At 33.1% G+C, this 17,610-nt stretch overlaps 1 protein-coding gene across 1 annotated transcript in view; it reads right to left on the reverse strand.

Moving 5' to 3' along the window:
* The window catches only part of LOC149540695 (mitochondrial thiamine diphosphate carrier 2-like), a 135,322-nt gene that overhangs the window by 66,141 nt on the left and 51,571 nt on the right, over window positions 1–17,610 (reverse strand). Inside the window, exon 3 of the mRNA XM_089801793.1 lies at window positions 809–920. Within this exon, the coding sequence (XP_089657919.1) occupies window positions 809–920 (112 nt within the window). The remainder of the gene's footprint in view (window positions 1–808; window positions 921–17,610) is intronic.

Genomic DNA, 17,610 nt, shown 5'->3' on the forward strand with positions numbered 1-17,610 from the left:
CTAATTAATACAATGTTACTTTATTGATATGTGTAAAAACTGATCATCAAATTGCATCACATATATCCCCACAAAACCAATCAATCATATTGGAGTGGAAAATGTAGCACATGTTATAATCTTCAATGAATTGCAAGGCAGAGAGTACAATTGTTATTAAAAATTTCTTTCTTTGTTTTGGCACTGTGCATTAACATATCTTCTCTAGAAGACAATTCTGACTTTGGTGAATGTCATCTTGAAAGATCCAAGATCCATACCCAAAACCATCACCAAGTATGGCTTATGCTAACACAGAAATTGAAAAATTGTAACAAGATAATTTCTCTAACTACGTGCTTTCCAAATAGATCCATCAAATGGCAAAAGAACTACTAAAGAGAAAGATGATTCCAACCCAGAACATTGTATTTACTCAGTAAAGTTTCAGTAGCTTTTTGTTTTGTTTGACTTCTTTTAAATAGCCATCTCCAAAAGTTCATCCTCAGATTCCCACAATCCCCCATCCCAGAGACTTGGAGAAACACTGGAATTAAGGCGTTGGAGCCTTTTGAATTAAAAGTTGAATGAAAATCCAAATTGTCATTTAATCCAAGTTGCAACTATTCTGAATAAATTATTTAACACTACTGAATTTAAAAGTCAGATTACCTATGACTCTTTTAAATCAAGTGAATACTATGTTGATTGCATGTAACGCTGTATATTTCAAAAGGCAAAAGTAATATCTTGAAAAACAGCCATTCCAAAGGCAAGAAATATATTTCTTTTGCACAACATTGTACATGGGGTTAGAGGTGATTCAGACCTGACTTGGTGGATCCTGCCACAAATGACTTGAATTTATGTAGAACAGCAAACTGTATAGCTGTATAGGGCATAACCATTAGAAGTGCTGGAACATTACCCCTCCACAGTCCCTATTTCATTTATTACAAAAATGGTTACTAAAGGAATATGATTATAGCCTCGTGATTAACTACAAAGTTAACAATCAAATATGTAAAGAAATGTCAAAAGATTCCATGCATGTGCATGTCTGTCTGTCTGTCTCTGTGTGCGCATGCATCTGTGTCAAATGATAATTATCAGTTCTTATATAGAGAACACTATAATTTGTCCATTAAAGTTTTAGGAGTCAACCATGTTGCTCCCCTTGTCATCCAGTTACAGGATTTAAATATGAATCAGTTTGAATTAATATTTAATAATGGGCATAAATCAATGGAATAAATGTCATTCAGAACAGCTTGCTTGATCTTGGACAGAAGGCATCAATCAAAGCTTTAAGGTCATATGTTTCTCATTAATAGATTCTTAGAATTTAAGCCAAATGATAAATAGAAATTGTTTGTGTGCTAATTTGATATCAACTTATTGTGGTAAAACTGAGCACAAAAATATTCAGTTATTGAATCGGATTCGCCAACATTATGAGCTATTTAAACACTTGGTATCTAAAAACTATGAAACTAATTCTTAGTTGGAAAAACAAGTAAATAAATTCTTTGGAAAACCAGCTTCTCTCACAAATTTTAGAAGCTTTATCACAGACATATACAAAAATCTAAATACCGTTAAGGTTGTAGCTTCTGTCGGATTGATTTTATCATAAGATACCTTGTTGATGGTAAATCATCTTTAAGATAAATATCTTATATATATTATATATGTAATATCATATATATTGTATATGTTAAATATTATATATTATTATATAATAATATAATAACATATTACATATATGCTTAAAGATGAGTTATACATATAGTTATTTATATTATTAATATATTAACTAATGATTATTAACTATAGAGACATGTCTCTTCATGAGACACGTCTCCAAGTCTTCAAATCTGCATTTGGAAGATATCAATCACATTGGCAATGTTAGTACATTGGCAGAAAACGATCCATGTACTCAACGTGGTATCAAAGCCAACTTAGGTATCGGAGCGGAGGAAATCTCCTTACATCACCAGGAAATCAGATTTGAACACCGCAGAGATTAATAACATCTATTATTCAGTCAATATGCAATATGGAGTGGGTGCTACCAATAGAAAAACATAAAACAAAGATATAAAAATTGCTTATCAAAAGTGGCAAGCGAATATTACTCAGTTGGAAGGATTTTAAGGATGAATAGAGTATAGGAGAATTAAGGAGCATTCCGGAAACTAAGGGAATCAGAAAATTAGGATATGTATTCCACCGAGTGATAAGAGTATAAAGCAGAATTGGTTCAAAGCGGATATTCAAACCATTGTGGACGCAGATAGATAGCATTAAAATTCGAGCACTTATTGATTGGATACACTCAACTAGAAAGTGGGGAAAGACATCGATCAACTTCAGCGTGGATTCCAGTGTGATATATATCAGAATATATCCTTGTTTCATATCAAGAGATAGAACCAGCATGAACCATTATATAGCAATGCAGACAGATGGAAGTGCAGTTTGAGAATCATCCTGGCATCAATAACATATATACACCAAAAACAGAAGGACAATGAGCCAAGAAAAGCATCGTCTCAATGTTTAGTATCAACCAGGTGATGACCAGTGTATAGTCTAATTCCACCAACAGCACATGCAGTGGTTTGTATAAGGAGTATAATAAAATCTGTTCAACACTCATAATAGACAAAGATCATCGACAACAATAATCAGTCAAACAGAAATACATCAATAAGTAGTCAGTGACCATGGGTGCAAATTGACTACATAAAAGATTATCTTCACTCTAGGTGCATTGGGCTTTTTGAAGCGGTGAAAGGGCATGAAAATAACTAAGACACATAATCCAAATTCTACCACCCATGAATCAGTCTTTCTTATGTGGGAATACAAATAGACCAAAGACATATAAGAAATACAAGGGGGACCCGCCTTCTAGGTAAGGGGAGGTAAGGTTCATTACAAATATTATGAAGTAATTTACGTATATTATTGTTATTATATTGATATAAGTGTTTTAAGATGGTCAAGATACCAATCCCCCTAATTGCATTAAGGTAAAACTAATAAGATATATTATTTTAAGTTCTCTTCTTCACACACACACACACACATATATATATTAGTATATGATGACTATATGTGTGTGTGTGTGTGAGAGAGAGAGAGAATTTTGTAAAAGAATAATAAATATTAGTAATTTATATTCTTAAGGAGAAGACATATTTAAATTAAATATTCATCTATCTTATATTGCATTGATGAAAATTATTATTCTTGAGAATTATATTAGTCTCTCTTTCCTATATTATTATTAAAAAGATGATTTTTATAATCTATTTGAATGGAATATATGTATAATTATGTTGTAGGAGCTATTTTGCCTTGATCTTTCTTCCGAGAATGTTCTTGCAGGAAAAAGAGGGAGATTAAGAATCGTGGATGAGTTTAAGAAAATGGAAGGACATGTTTGTTTCTACTATTAAGCTTAATGAATGTTTGGAGCTTCAATGGACGAAAAGAGCAAGTTGGAACTTAGAAAGAAGTCATCAAATTTGATGTAATGGAAAAGTGTTCAAAGATATAAGAGTGGGAATTTTACATTGTGGGGGGAATAATAACCAATGTTTCATTCCCACTTAAACCATCTTTAGTAAGGAGATGTTCCATGACCCTCATGGGCAGATAAGTACTTCTTTGAGGATGCTTTTGCAAAAAAAGGTTGGTACTTTACACATGCTATCAAATATTGTGTAGACGAGAATTCATTAGTCAGTTGATGATCAAGATAAAGTGAAGATCTTGAAGTGAATATTTTTTAATGATTGAGATTATGGGTATCCTTCTACATTAAGAGAGAGTATGACAGTTCTTCAAAGGCAAAGCAAGAGCTTAGAAGATTAATACTCAGAGGGAATCTAAAAATACATGTGTGACTGCATGATTTTGATGGGCCTACTCTTGAGTGCATCATGAGGAAGTATTGACTTATCACTAGAAAATCAAAAGATTAATATAAGATTCAGAGTGAGTTCGATAGGCATCCTTGGGTGAAGAGAGTTTCTAACGAAGTAACTATAGGACCTGACTTCCCAGAATCATTGTTTAGAAGGAGAAATTTTGAGATGCAATCCCTTGTGGATGATATATTCTCTATGAGGAGAAGTTCTAAGTGAAATTCCTTGCAATGTGCTCTCCTCTATAAGAGAGAAGTTTGAGGTGAAAATCCTTGTTCCACCTTCTATTAGCAACTATGGTGGTTCATGGTGGTTCATGGTGGATATCATGAAAGGTACTACATGATGTTGTTATGAAATGTTATTATAAGATGACAATCTTGTAAATGGTAGACTTGTTATCATGACAGACTTCATTAAATTGTTGTCCCAAAGTGTTGGAAATCATGATAACGAATAGACAAAAGGTAACCATTGTAAGGTGGCAATCTTATAAATGGTAGACCTGTTATCATGGTTCTTTGGGCCAGATTTTGTCAAACACCATGATAAGCAACTTGTTATGGTTCTTTGGGTCAAATCTTGTCAGACACCATATAGACTATTACCTAAAGTTTTAAAACCCAAGTATTTCCCCCTCTTAACAATGTAAAAAATTAAAATACTTTCAAAGTAAAATCATTATAAATTAATTTGCATTATATTTAATTATTTAAATAATTAAATATTAATGCTTGCAAAATGATTAAATATCAAACTTTCAAGGTAATATGATCTTTCATGTAATTAATTCTAAAAGAATTAATTATTACTATTGTGATGTGATCATGAAAATAAAAATGATAAACGGTAAGTTGGTGGGGTAAGGTAAATATAAAAAAGAATTTGAAATAATTAATTCTTTAAAAAGAATTAATTATTTTTGTGACATGAAGCTGTGAGAAAGTTTCTATAGGTAAAAACTCTTAGGCAATGGATTAAATTTGAAAAAGGATGTAAAAATAATTAATTCTTTTATAAAAATTAATTATTATAGTAAAGGGTCAGAGAAGACAAAAGGAGTTCGGTAAGAAGTTGTGGTGGTTGCCAAACTTCTTTGAAAAATTATTTAATGGGGGAAAATCAATTGTAATGGGTTCTTTTTCGGTTCTGGAGTTCCGTAGCTATAGGAGGGAGAAGAATATTTTTTGAATGTAACAAGGAATGTAGAGAGTTTATTTCTTTTTTTTTCTGCATCTAACTGTAATGGCAAAGATGAAATAATACTATTATTATTTTGCTATGTTTTAGAAATGGAAAGGAACATTTGTATGTTAGATCTTGAGATCTGGATATTTATTTTCTGATAGAGCAAGATCCTATGGTCTTTTCTATCCTGTTTCAAATGCAGTCCTGTGTTGTTGTCTTTTGCAAAATGATATGTTTGATTCTCTCTATTCTCTTCTAGTAACGTGAAAGACTCAATAGGTGGTCCTATGGCCATATGTTTATCTTTCTTTCATTATCTCATTGTAAACCTTATAATCGCATTCACTCCATGTGGATGGACGAATGTCAGAAATCCTTTGTCTCTTCAGGTTAAAGGTATGTGTTGTTATTAACATTCATTGAATATCCTTTCATGAGGGAGTTGTACCTCTCAATTCAAAAGAGAGTTATCAATCAATGATAACTCATCTTGTAATGACCCTATTTTTGGCCCATCTATGCAGTTGATTGAGTTAGCTCATCATAGCGACCCTCATGAGCTGACAAGGTGTTTTGGGGGTCTTAGTTGATTACTTACTATTTTTAGTAAGTCTATTATGGGAAGTTGCTATTTTTAGCAGCGCAGTGGATGGCTTGGCAGTTGGTCGTCACCTGTGGTTGATCAAGTCGAATAATTACATGAGTTCTTATTTATTTATTCATTGAATTGCATTATTATAATAATGTTTCTATTATTATAATAATGACTTAAAGAGATATTTCTAAAAAGCAAGTTGGAAAGTTTCTAGTGTTGAGTTCTTTTGGGAAACTTCCACGTTTTCTAAAATGGAATTTTATGGAAACTTTTGCCAACGAAAAGCTTATAAATAAGAGCTCTTTTCATTGAGGAAAAAAAAAACATGCTTGATTATATATTTGATTTTATGCCTTTGTGGCTTTTTCCTAGGTTCTGAACTATATGCCCTTTCTGATGTATAAGGGCTAGAAATTCTGAGAATTGCATTTGCAATTTAGCTATTGAGGCATAGCTAAGATTGCCTAACTTCTCTATTGTTCATCACTGTATCTGAGAAGTATTTTCATTCCACTGCTAAAGTATAGTGGATTTGATATTTGCTAGATATTTTTTTTACTATGAATTATGTGACTAAGGGGAATAATCTTGATCATCATATCTTTGATGATTGTCTGGTTGAGGGTTTCTGGGAATTGTGTTTTGAACTGAAATTAGTATCGCAACTGTGCTGAAGTATGCAAGTGTTTGAATTCCTCCTACTATCTTACTATGTCCAAGAGGGATTTAGTACTAAGATTATTGTTCAAGTGAGTAAAGTAAAATTAATGCTATTTCTTAAGATCGGCAGGGATCGATTTGAGGGCTGACATTGCAAGGAGTCGAAGTATGGTGGCGTAATTGTGTGAGTAACGCCTAAGAGTTACAAGAGACCAAAGCATCATTCAATTGGGGGTGTATGTATGCCAATTGTCAGCCTGCGTTTGCAACATACATAAGCCGCTTCACATTTTGTAATTTGTGGCTAAGTACCAAGGCACGTGTTTGAATTTGTTGGGCTGTATTGGGAGAATTTTGGCTCACACAACTCATCCAATTCATTGCATTTGGTGGTTTGAGGACTACTGTAGGTGGCTGGGAAACAATTAATTGTCTACGATTCATTATTTAGACTATAGAGACCACCGAATCATTCAAGGAGCTATAATTGGTTTGGGGTATGGTCGTCAACCAAAGGAAAGCCATAGCAAATTGGTGAGGATATGCGCTTGTGTTTGGGGCTGAATTCTAAAACATTGTTGTGAGGTAAGCATGGATGGCTTGCCAACCGATTACAATCCAAGTACTTATTAGTATTTGTAGATCTGATTAATGCTTAAGAGAATAAAGTGCAATGTGGTTTAATTTCCAGTTACAATCTGATTGTCCGTATTGGCATTATAAATTCTTTGAAGTTGTTCAAAATTATTAAATAAACATAAGTTGTGCATCAACATTTAAACACGAAGACAGTCAAGGTTTCTACACATCCAACTGTTAGTACGTTTTGTTTCTTCAATTCGAGCATATCGAGTCATTATCTAGATTTCTCTTTGATGGGCAAAATTCGTTTACTAACATAGGCAAAATTTGTTTACTAACATAGAACACACTTAAGGTGGTGTTTTTTAAGTTATGGAAACTGCTTCTATTGTGTGTTGTGGAAGGTGAGAAATTTAGCCTCATAGTGAATTGAATATCATACTGAGATGATATCTCTTCTTATTCTTGAAAGCATAATGTGTTCTATAAATCCTCCCTTGCTAAGAGGGAGTGTTAAGGTTGTAGCTTCTGTCAAATTGATTTTATCATGAGATATCTTGTTGGTGGTAAATCATCTTTAAGATAAATATCTTATATATATAATATATATTATATGTGTAATATAATATATATTATATATATTATTATATAATAATATAATAACATATTACATATATGCTTAAAGATGAGTTATACATATGGTTATTTATATGATTAATATATTAACTAAAGATGATTAACTATTGAGACATGTCTCATGAAGAGATATGTCTCTTCCTCTCATATTTATGAGTCTTCAAATCTGCATTTGGAAGATATCAGTCACATTGGCAATGTTAGTACAATTGCAGAAAACAATCCATATTACTCAACAAATACTTTATCCTAATAGAGTTGCTTAAACTATATATTGTGCATATAGTAATGTTTAACGCACCGCTCTAATACCTGCAGACTTGGTGAGTATTCAGATGAGCTTCAACAAAGAAATCTGCTCATGATCAAACTCATGTCTCAGACCTGACAAGTTTCGATGAGTCTGCATTCAATGAGTTTGTAGCACAAACAAGCTGCAAGAGCTTGGCAAGTACACCACACAAATTGACCAAGAACAGGAAAAACAATACATAATTGATGCAACGAGAAAATATAAAATAAAAATGCAAGTTTTAGTTCTAATTTTTTAATGCAGAATTGTCCATGCCATTTGCTCACAAAGCATTTGCAAGTTTGCTCAAGTGAATTTGGAGTGGATTTCACGAGCAAAGATGTGCAATTTTGGGATTCCACATCAAAATTGGTCCTTTCCTTTCCCAAATATTGCAAGAATGCAATATCTTTCCAACGCGATAGATTTAGGGTTTAACATGTTTTGAAAGCATTGAATTCAATTTGCATAAATTTTAATGTTGATGTAAGCCATTGTTTATGAATGGAAGTGTCAATTTTTTTCTAAGTGAGATTTTAGGAATAAAAATCTTCTATTTTTAGGCAAGCGCCTACAACGCATCGGTAAATTGTGAGCCTCCCATCAAGAAGGTCTTGGGTTCAAATTGTTAATGTATAGCATCTGTAGAAGTAATTTATTATATGCAAACTGTGTCATACTACTCTGAAAGATTTCTCTGTGGTTCTCTCTCACTCACATACACACACACACACACACGTGTGTGTGTGTATATATATATGTGTGTGTGAGTGAGTTATATATGGTTTCATGAACTTGCAATTAAATCGATTGACGGCAGATTATGTAGTGACAAACTGCCATATTATGCTATCGGCGGAAGTTTATATATTCATCACCGATAGCTTATATTAATCGGTGCTTGTTTATTTGGTAACAAGTCATTAGTTGTGCCCCGTAGAGCCATGACTAAAGTCATGACTCTACGGGTCACAACCATTACTCAAGATATATATTCGTATTGCAGATCGATGGGTAAGACATCAATCCAAGGCATTTCTATCCCAGCGATCTACACTACAATAATTATTAAGCATTGTTCAGTACTTCTCTCTATCATCATAGGTCCCAGGATCGTTAACCAGTATACACTTCATTTGAATCTGCACTTACAGAAAGAAGATTCAGCAGGTCTGCAATTCAAAGATAATCATTATTTGAAGACTACTTCTACACCAATGAGGAACAACTAAGAGTATCCATTATTATCATATTTACTATAGTAGTTTTATCTATCGGAGTTTCATAAAACTAACATGGTATCAGAGCCATTCCGATAAGAAAAACTATTACTTAAAATTAGAATCTAAATTCTCTGAATTTCAAAAAGGGAGTAAACTTCAAAATTAAAATGGTGAATCATGTGACACTAGAAGATAGGCTTGAGGGTGCATCTAATTTCTCATCATGGAAGATTAGAGTAATGATAATATTAAGGGAAATGGAATTAGAAGAATATATTGAAACAAACATGTCTAAGCTTGAAAATGGGCTAGAGAAAGTAACACGAAAAATACATAACAACAAAGCAATGAAAATCATTATAGATTCTGTAAAAGATCATATTCTTCCTTCCATATCTAGTCTCAAGACTACATTTGAGATTTCTCCACAATTCGAGATACATTTGAAATCAATAATACTAGTAGATTATTAACTGTAAAACAAGATATACTATACATAAAGATGAAAAATAGAGAATCTATTACCTCATACTTTCTAAGAATTTCTGAACTAAAAGATCAACTTACAACAATGGAAAATCGAGTTGATGACAACTCAGCATGATAGCACTTAGAGGTCTTCCACTATCATGGGAAACATTTATTCGAGGTTTAAGCTCTCGACCCAAACTTCCAAAATTTGATGTATTAAAAAATGAATGCACTCAAGAAGAATCTAGATTAGTCTCAAGAGGACTAAGCACAAATCAAGAGGGAGAAATTCAAGCACTTCATGTAAAATCAAATAAGAAGAGAAAATTCAAATACAACAAAAAGGAATCTAACAAATCGTACAAGCAACATGATTGGTCAAAAGTTAGATGTTTTAAATGTGACAAAATTGGTCACCCCCATAAATTATGTCCTAGAAAGAAGAGAATTCAAGCAGCCTTAGCAGAAATCAAAGGAGAGGGTGAAGAGAAAGAAGAAAGAGAAAACTATGCTTTTTACTTAGCCCTTTCAAGTGAATTAAACTCTAATCACAATACCTGGATCATAGACAGTGGAGCAACTGGTCAAATCACAGGTTTTAAAGACAAATTTTAAACCTTCACAGATCAAGCTTTAGAAGAAGTTACTATTGGAGATAACTCTACTCATCCTATTAAAGGAATTGGTTCCTATTCAATTGACCTAAATTTAGGAATTACTCTACAACTCAAAAATGTTTTATACGTACCAGGTATAAAAAGAAACCTTGTCTCCATTTCTGGCCTTGCTGATTAAGGGCTCAAAATCACATTCCAAGAGGACAAAGTTCTATCTTGGCCCAAGAACTCTAATATCAAGAAAGCAATTTCCATTGGATTTAGAGATAGAAGTTTTTATGAACTTTGTAATAATCAAAAACTAGCTCTTAGGCATGAAACTACAAATTCCACCAAAATTTGGCACAGGAGGCTAGGTCACCTTCACTACCGGGCATTATCATCCATAAGAAAAGTTGTAAAAGGTTTATCTAGCCTAAAAATTGATCATTTAAGTATATGCAAAGGATGTGCTTTAGGCAAAAACACTAAGCTATCTTTTCCTAAAAGTGTTCACAAATCTACAATCCATTCTTGAACTAATCCATACTGATCTTTGCGGGCCTATGTCTGTACCTTCTCTTAATAGGTGTTTCTTCTATGTAATTTTTATTGATGATTACTCTAGAAGAACCTAGACCTATTTTTTGAAACAAAAAGAATCAACTGAAGTCTTAGCAAAATTCAAAGAGTTCAAAGCCTTAGTTGGGAATCAATCAGGACATAAAATAAAAACCCTAAGATCAGACAATGGAGGTGAATATATCTCTGATATTTTTAAGAATTTTTGCACTGCTGTTGGGATTAAGGGGGAGTTTTTTGTACCTTATAATCCTCAACAGAATGGAATTGCGGAACGTAAAAAAAGATCAATTGTTGAATCAGCTGGAGCAATGATGCACGATCAAAACCTTCATACTTCTTTCTAGACCAAAGCATCTAACACTACAGTCTACATTCAAAACAGATGTCCACACTCAATTTTAGAGAACACCACTCCAAAAGAAGTATTCACTGGCATTAAACCTGATCTAAGTTCTCTAAGAATATTCGGATGTCCAGTTTATATTCACATACCGAAAGAGAAATGAACAAAACTAGAACCTTCCAAGAAGAAGAGAATATTTATTGCATACAGTGAAACAACAAAAGGATACAGGGTCTTCATTCCAGGTCAAAGAACAATTGAGATTAGCAGAGATGTGAAATTTGAAGAAGATACTGCCTTTAATATTTCCAGAAACAGTGATGAATCTATTACTGAATCTATTCCTAAAGTTGATGAAAATCAAAAAACAGAAATTGAGAGGGAGAATGATTTTGAACCTTCCTCTTCCACTATGTCTAATCATGAAGATTCTGAAAAAATCAATAATAAAAAGAGGCCACTTTGGGCTAGGAAAATGATAGAAGAAAAACATGTTGAACCTAATAAAGTGATGCGAGAGAGCAAAAGAATAAGAAATCAATCGTGTTATGTTGCATTATTAACTGAACTTATAAAAATAGAACCTTCTAGTGTTAAAGAAGCACTTTCAAATTAGTCTTCGAAAGAAGCAATGATTGAAGAATATAACTCTATATTAAAAAATGATTTATGGGATGTTGTACCAAGACCTAAGAACAAATCAGATGTTTCTTCCAAATGGTTGTTTAAAATCAAACATACATCTGATGGCAACATTGAAAAATACAAAGTCAGGTTTGTAGCACGGGGTTTCTCATAGAAAGAAGGCATTGATTATGAAGAAACATTTACTCCAGTTGCTAGATATACTTCAGTCAGAACCATCTTGGCTATTGCAACATCCAAGGGATGGAAGGTATATCAAATGGATGTCAAAACAGCATTCCTTAATGGCAAGATTGAAGAAGTCTATATCAAGCAACCAAAAGGATTCAGTACTCATGACAACAAAACTCATGTTTATAAATTAAAGAAAGCACTTTATGGTCTCAAACAGGCTCCCAGAGCATGGTATGAAAATATAGACAACTATCTACTGAAGTTAGGATATTCCAAAAATGAAGTTGATCCCAACTTATATTTCAAAACAGATGGTGATGATATGATTATTCTTGTGTTATATGTTGATGATTTGTTAATAACAAGTGAGGAACATCTCATAAATAAATGCAAACAAGAACTCACAGCAGAGTATGAAATGAAAGACTTAGGTCTACTTCACTACTTTCTTGGATTAGAAGTTTGGCAACAAGATAACTACATTCTTCTGAATCAAGGAAAATATACAGTCGACATCTTAACAAAATTTGGAATGATGGAATGTAAACCAGTGGCTACTCCTATGGAAGTAAACCTGCACAAGTTGAAGGATGATATGATCAAATCAAAACCTATAGATTCTACTTACTACAAGAAAATTATTGGTTCTTTAATGTATTTGGTTAATACTAGTCCTGACATATGCTATGCTACTAACACCTTAAGTCAGTTTATGTGTGCACCAAAGAAGATACATCTACATGCAGCTAAGTACATTTTGAGATATCTAAAGGCTACTATTGGAATGGGAATCAAATATGATAAAGTCAACATCGAACTTCATGGATATTCAGATTCTGATTGGGCAGGCAGTCCTATTGAACATAACAGTACTTTTGGATATTGCTTCAGCCTAGGATCTGGTATGGTTTCTTGGTCCAGCAGAAAATAGACTTCAGTTGCATTAAGTTCCATCAAAGCAGAATACATTGCATCTTTTTTGGATGTTAGAAAAGCGGTATGGCTACGGAAGTTGTTAGCAGATTTGTTTAAAAGACCTTTGAAGCCCACTGTGATTCATTGTGATAATCAAAGTTGCATCAAGCTTTCAACCAATCCGGTATTCCACAATCGCTCCAAACATATTGAAATTCCTTTCCACTACATTCAAGATATGGTGAATTGAGGGATCATTTAATTGGATTACATCGGTACTAATGAGCAAACAGCTGATATCTTTACCAAGCCTCTTGCTAATGTGAAGTTGAAATACTTCAAAGAAAAACTTGGTATGATTAATTTGTAATATTGAATACTAAATTAAATTTTAATTCATGTGACTTGAATATTAAATTGAATTTTAATTCAAGTGAGTTTATGCTTCTATTGTTGGTAAGTAGCATCATATATGTATGAAAAGTGATGATCTTTCATGGAAATATTTATTTAGAAGGTAATTATTTACAAGGTGACGATCTTGTAAATAATAGGCCTGTTATTGTGGACATCTCTAGACATTGCTTCGGGCAATTACAGATAATAGATAACGAACTCATGTTATTATCATGGACATCTCTAGACATTACTTCAAGCAATTAGAGATCATGAGTAACAAATTTTATGTTATTACTGTGGACATCTCTAGACATTGCTTCAGGCAATTAGAGATCATAGTTAACATATTTTACTCTAGATATTGTTTCAGACAATTAGAGATTATAAAATATGTTATGATTGTGTTCATAACTTGGTAATTTCTTCATCTAACTAGTCACTAATTCAGAGTGTTATTATTAGATAAAGTAATTAGATATTCTATTTTGAAATCTAAGGTATATTACTTCTACATTGCTAAGAGGGAGTGTTAATGTATAGCATCTGTAGAAGTAATTTATTATATGCAAACTGTGTCATACTAATCTGAAAGATTTCTCTATGGTTCTCTCTCTCTCTCTCTCTCTCTCTCTCTCACACACACACACACACACATATGTGAGTGAGTTATATATGGTTTCATGAACTTGCGATTAAATCCATTGACTGCAGATTATGTAGTGAATGACTGCCATATCATACTGTCGGCAGCAGTGTATATATTCATCACCAACAGCTTATAAAAATCGGTGCTTGTTTATTTGGTAACAAGTCATTAGTTGTGCCCTGTAGAGGCATGACTCTACGGGTCACAACCATTACTCAAGATATATATTCGTATTGCAGATCGATGGGTAAGACATCAATCCAAGGCATCCCTATCCCAGCAATCTGCCCTACAATAATTATTAAGCATTGTTCAGTACTTCTCTCTGTCATCACAGGTCCCAAGATCGTTAATCAGTATACACTTCATTTGAATCTGCACATACAGAAAAAAGATTCAGCAGGTCTGCAATTCAAAGATAATCATTATTTGAGACTACTTCAGCACCACTGTGGAACAAGTAAGAGCATCCATTATTATCATATTTACTGTAGTAGTTCTATCTATCAGAGTTTCATAAAACTAACACGAATCTACTCGTGATTAACACATAATAATAATTAATCTTAACAATAATAACAAATGAACAAAAAGTAATCTAAGCTTCGGCCAATCATCCATTGAAAAAAAACCTTGTATTTTTGAAATGCCTTTTATGTTTTGGTTCATATAAGTATTTTTAAGTTTTGGGCTTTTTTTTTGCACTTATACCATGTTGCACCAAAATAGTTTTCTGATTTTATAAATGTCAATTTAGCATACAATGGCATCAGCAGGAGGAACTGGAAAATGACTCACAGGCATTGCTAGGAAACATGGCACACCTAGACTGATCTCAAGAAGCATTATTTGCAAATTTTAGGAAAAAACGGTTCATGGAGACATCAATCACCTCAACTACCATGTTGCACCATTTCTACTTGATGTCAAGCTATGTCCCAATGAAATGGATGAGGCACAATGAGAGATGCAAGCAGCCTTTGCCTTGTTGAATCAAAGGAAATCAACAAGGGTGACAAAAAATGCAACCTTGCAATAGCCATTAATTCACATTGCCAAAAAAAAAGGCATTATTATGACACTGATTGTGGGTTCCAATCATGGTCCATGCATTTACAACATTTCCACATCATCAAGCTCAAGAAGAGCCTATGCGTTGAGCTTTTTTAATCTCGAAACACTCCTAAAACATAAGCTTCACTTCAAGGTACAATGTGGAACAAAGAGATGCATGTTCAAGTAGATAAGGCTAGTGCAAACTGTGCATACTAAAATAAACTCCCTTTAAACAAGGGAAAGAGACAATATTGGGAGTATTTAGCTACAGTGTTGATAGTTGGAACTTGCAAGGAAAGGGCAGAAGGCAGCCTCTACACAATAAATAATTGGTTGGTTGTTCTAGAATGTTGTTACAACTGCAAAATTAATTCTGGAAGAACAAAAGAAGCAATGGTGCAAGTTTGAATGCACCATACTTTTAGATGAGCAGACAAATTCTAAAAAATGCACCCTTAACAACTTCCTAGCAGTTTTGAAAGACAATAAGTGTTCTAAACTTTAGAGTCCATGGATACATCTAATAGAGAATGTAGAACATTTAAGTTTGATATTGGACGAGTTTGTGATAAAGATGGGGTAAAATCATGCTGCAGTTGTAAGTGATGATATAGCAGCTTGTTTGGTAGGTGGGAAACTATTTTAAAAGAGGCATTCGTTACTTTTTTGGACACATTGCCATGACCACCTTCCAGAGGTGAGACCATGCGGAAAAGGTGTCTTATTCACCTTGCATGATGTTTTTGGGATACTCTTATATTCCATACTTTTAGATGTTTAACCCTCTCTAAAACACTCTGACTAAACTTTGCACCTACTTCTTCTACTTTCTAAGAAAAATTCTTCTTCATCCACTTTACCATTTAGTTAGTTAACAAGCTTTCATTGTTGTCTCAACCATTCTTTGGACTATGGAGGAATAGTAGGTCATATTTCATCTATATATTGGAATCATTATGAGAGACTCGGAGATAGCTTTTCCATTCAGAATAAGCACCAGAATCTTCATGTGAACTAGATTAGATTGGAGAAGCAATTGGCTTCTGTTGACAAGATCTTGCTCATTAAGGGTATAATTGATGCTAGACCTAGTGCTATTTGGACTCTAAGAATATGATTTTGTAAACAATACAAAAAGGTATACAACCTTCAAACAAGTATAAAACCCACCGTAAAATGCATTATCTCAGTGTCTTTCTCTTAAACAATAGGCAGGGACTCTAGCTCTACCAAAGCATATTTACTTTAACAGATATTAATTCTGTAGATTTAATTAATATTATTAACCTTGATTATTTTATTAATCAACATTATTTATTATTTAGATAATTGTTAACATCTGATTAACATTATTTATTATTTACAAATTCTGAGAACTACTCAAATACATACATACAGTTACTACATTTATATTTTTGTATTATAAATGTCAATTCATGGCTCATAACAAATTTTAATGTCCTTTCTAACAGATCATCATCATCACCATGCTAATCAATTACATTGACAACATTACCATACAAATTTGATCCCAGTTTGACCAGTTTCATGTTGAGCTATAAAATAAATTACTTATTTCATATACAACCTGCCTATAACACTAGTTAATTAAATAATTGGTCATTTGCACAAATCTATGAATCTCTGCAAAAAATTAAACAAGCTTCTGAATCTTTCGTATATCTCAAATGTGACCCTCAACTTTCTTTTATAACCATCTCAAGAACTTTCCAGAAATTATAATATAAAAACACTTTGTAAATTAAATAAGCAATTGCAATGTAGGGAAAATGGGATCTAAACTTTGAATATAAACTAGGAATCAAACCTCATCCAATAAATTACATTGGAGAACAACCAACAGGCACAACTACAACCCTTGTTTGAATAGGGCACAATGATTGATTGGTCTCTTATGTTTTTGATTGATTTGGATAAGATTGCATTGTGACAATCCAAGAACTACGCAAAAATTGTCAATAATCAACACAAAAGAAATAGAGAGATCTAAGTACCGACTGAAATGTATAGTACTAGAAAGTGGATGCAAAGAGGATCCTTTTATGATCTCAAAGTGGATGGACACTATCGCTAGGCACCATAGTCCTCCATGTGTCCCAGGTGCAAAACAAAGGTCAAACTGATCTCAAGACCCTCCAAAGTGCTTATGGATCAACTTTAAAGCCAAATTACTAGGACTATGGCACTAGGCGTTCTAGTCCTCCTAATGAATTATGCTAAATCGCTTCCATCTTTGTTTGTACTATGCTCTTGCACTCCCAAACTAGACCTAAAACATGTTTCTAGACTTGTATCTATACACAAGCAGAGCAAAATGGTGTTGGATTGTATACAAACTTGCCTAAGTCAAACTCTGGGTTGGGAATCAACCCTAAAGCAAATGATGATTAAAAAGAAAGCCTAAATCTTAAGAAAATGATTGAATCGAAATGATTATAGCCTTGATTGGTGATGCAATCATCTTAGGAAAAGTCTTCCAAGAGTTGATGCAATAACATGATAAATCATCGCAAAATCCATTATGAAAGCATAATTGAACTTTTTTATAGCTTGATGCTCCTTATTCTTAGATCTTCTATTGAGAAAATCTTAGACCTTGAAATGAACTTGTAGATGAGATATTGAGATGTAAATGAGAGATATAATGAAAAGAACTAGGAGAC

Source organism: Cupressus sempervirens, chromosome 9 (genome assembly GCF_028749045.1).
Source record: "Cupressus sempervirens isolate cs-2001-9-10 chromosome 9, ASM2874904v1, whole genome shotgun sequence".
Classification (NCBI taxonomy): Eukaryota; Viridiplantae; Streptophyta; class Pinopsida; order Cupressales; family Cupressaceae; genus Cupressus; species Cupressus sempervirens.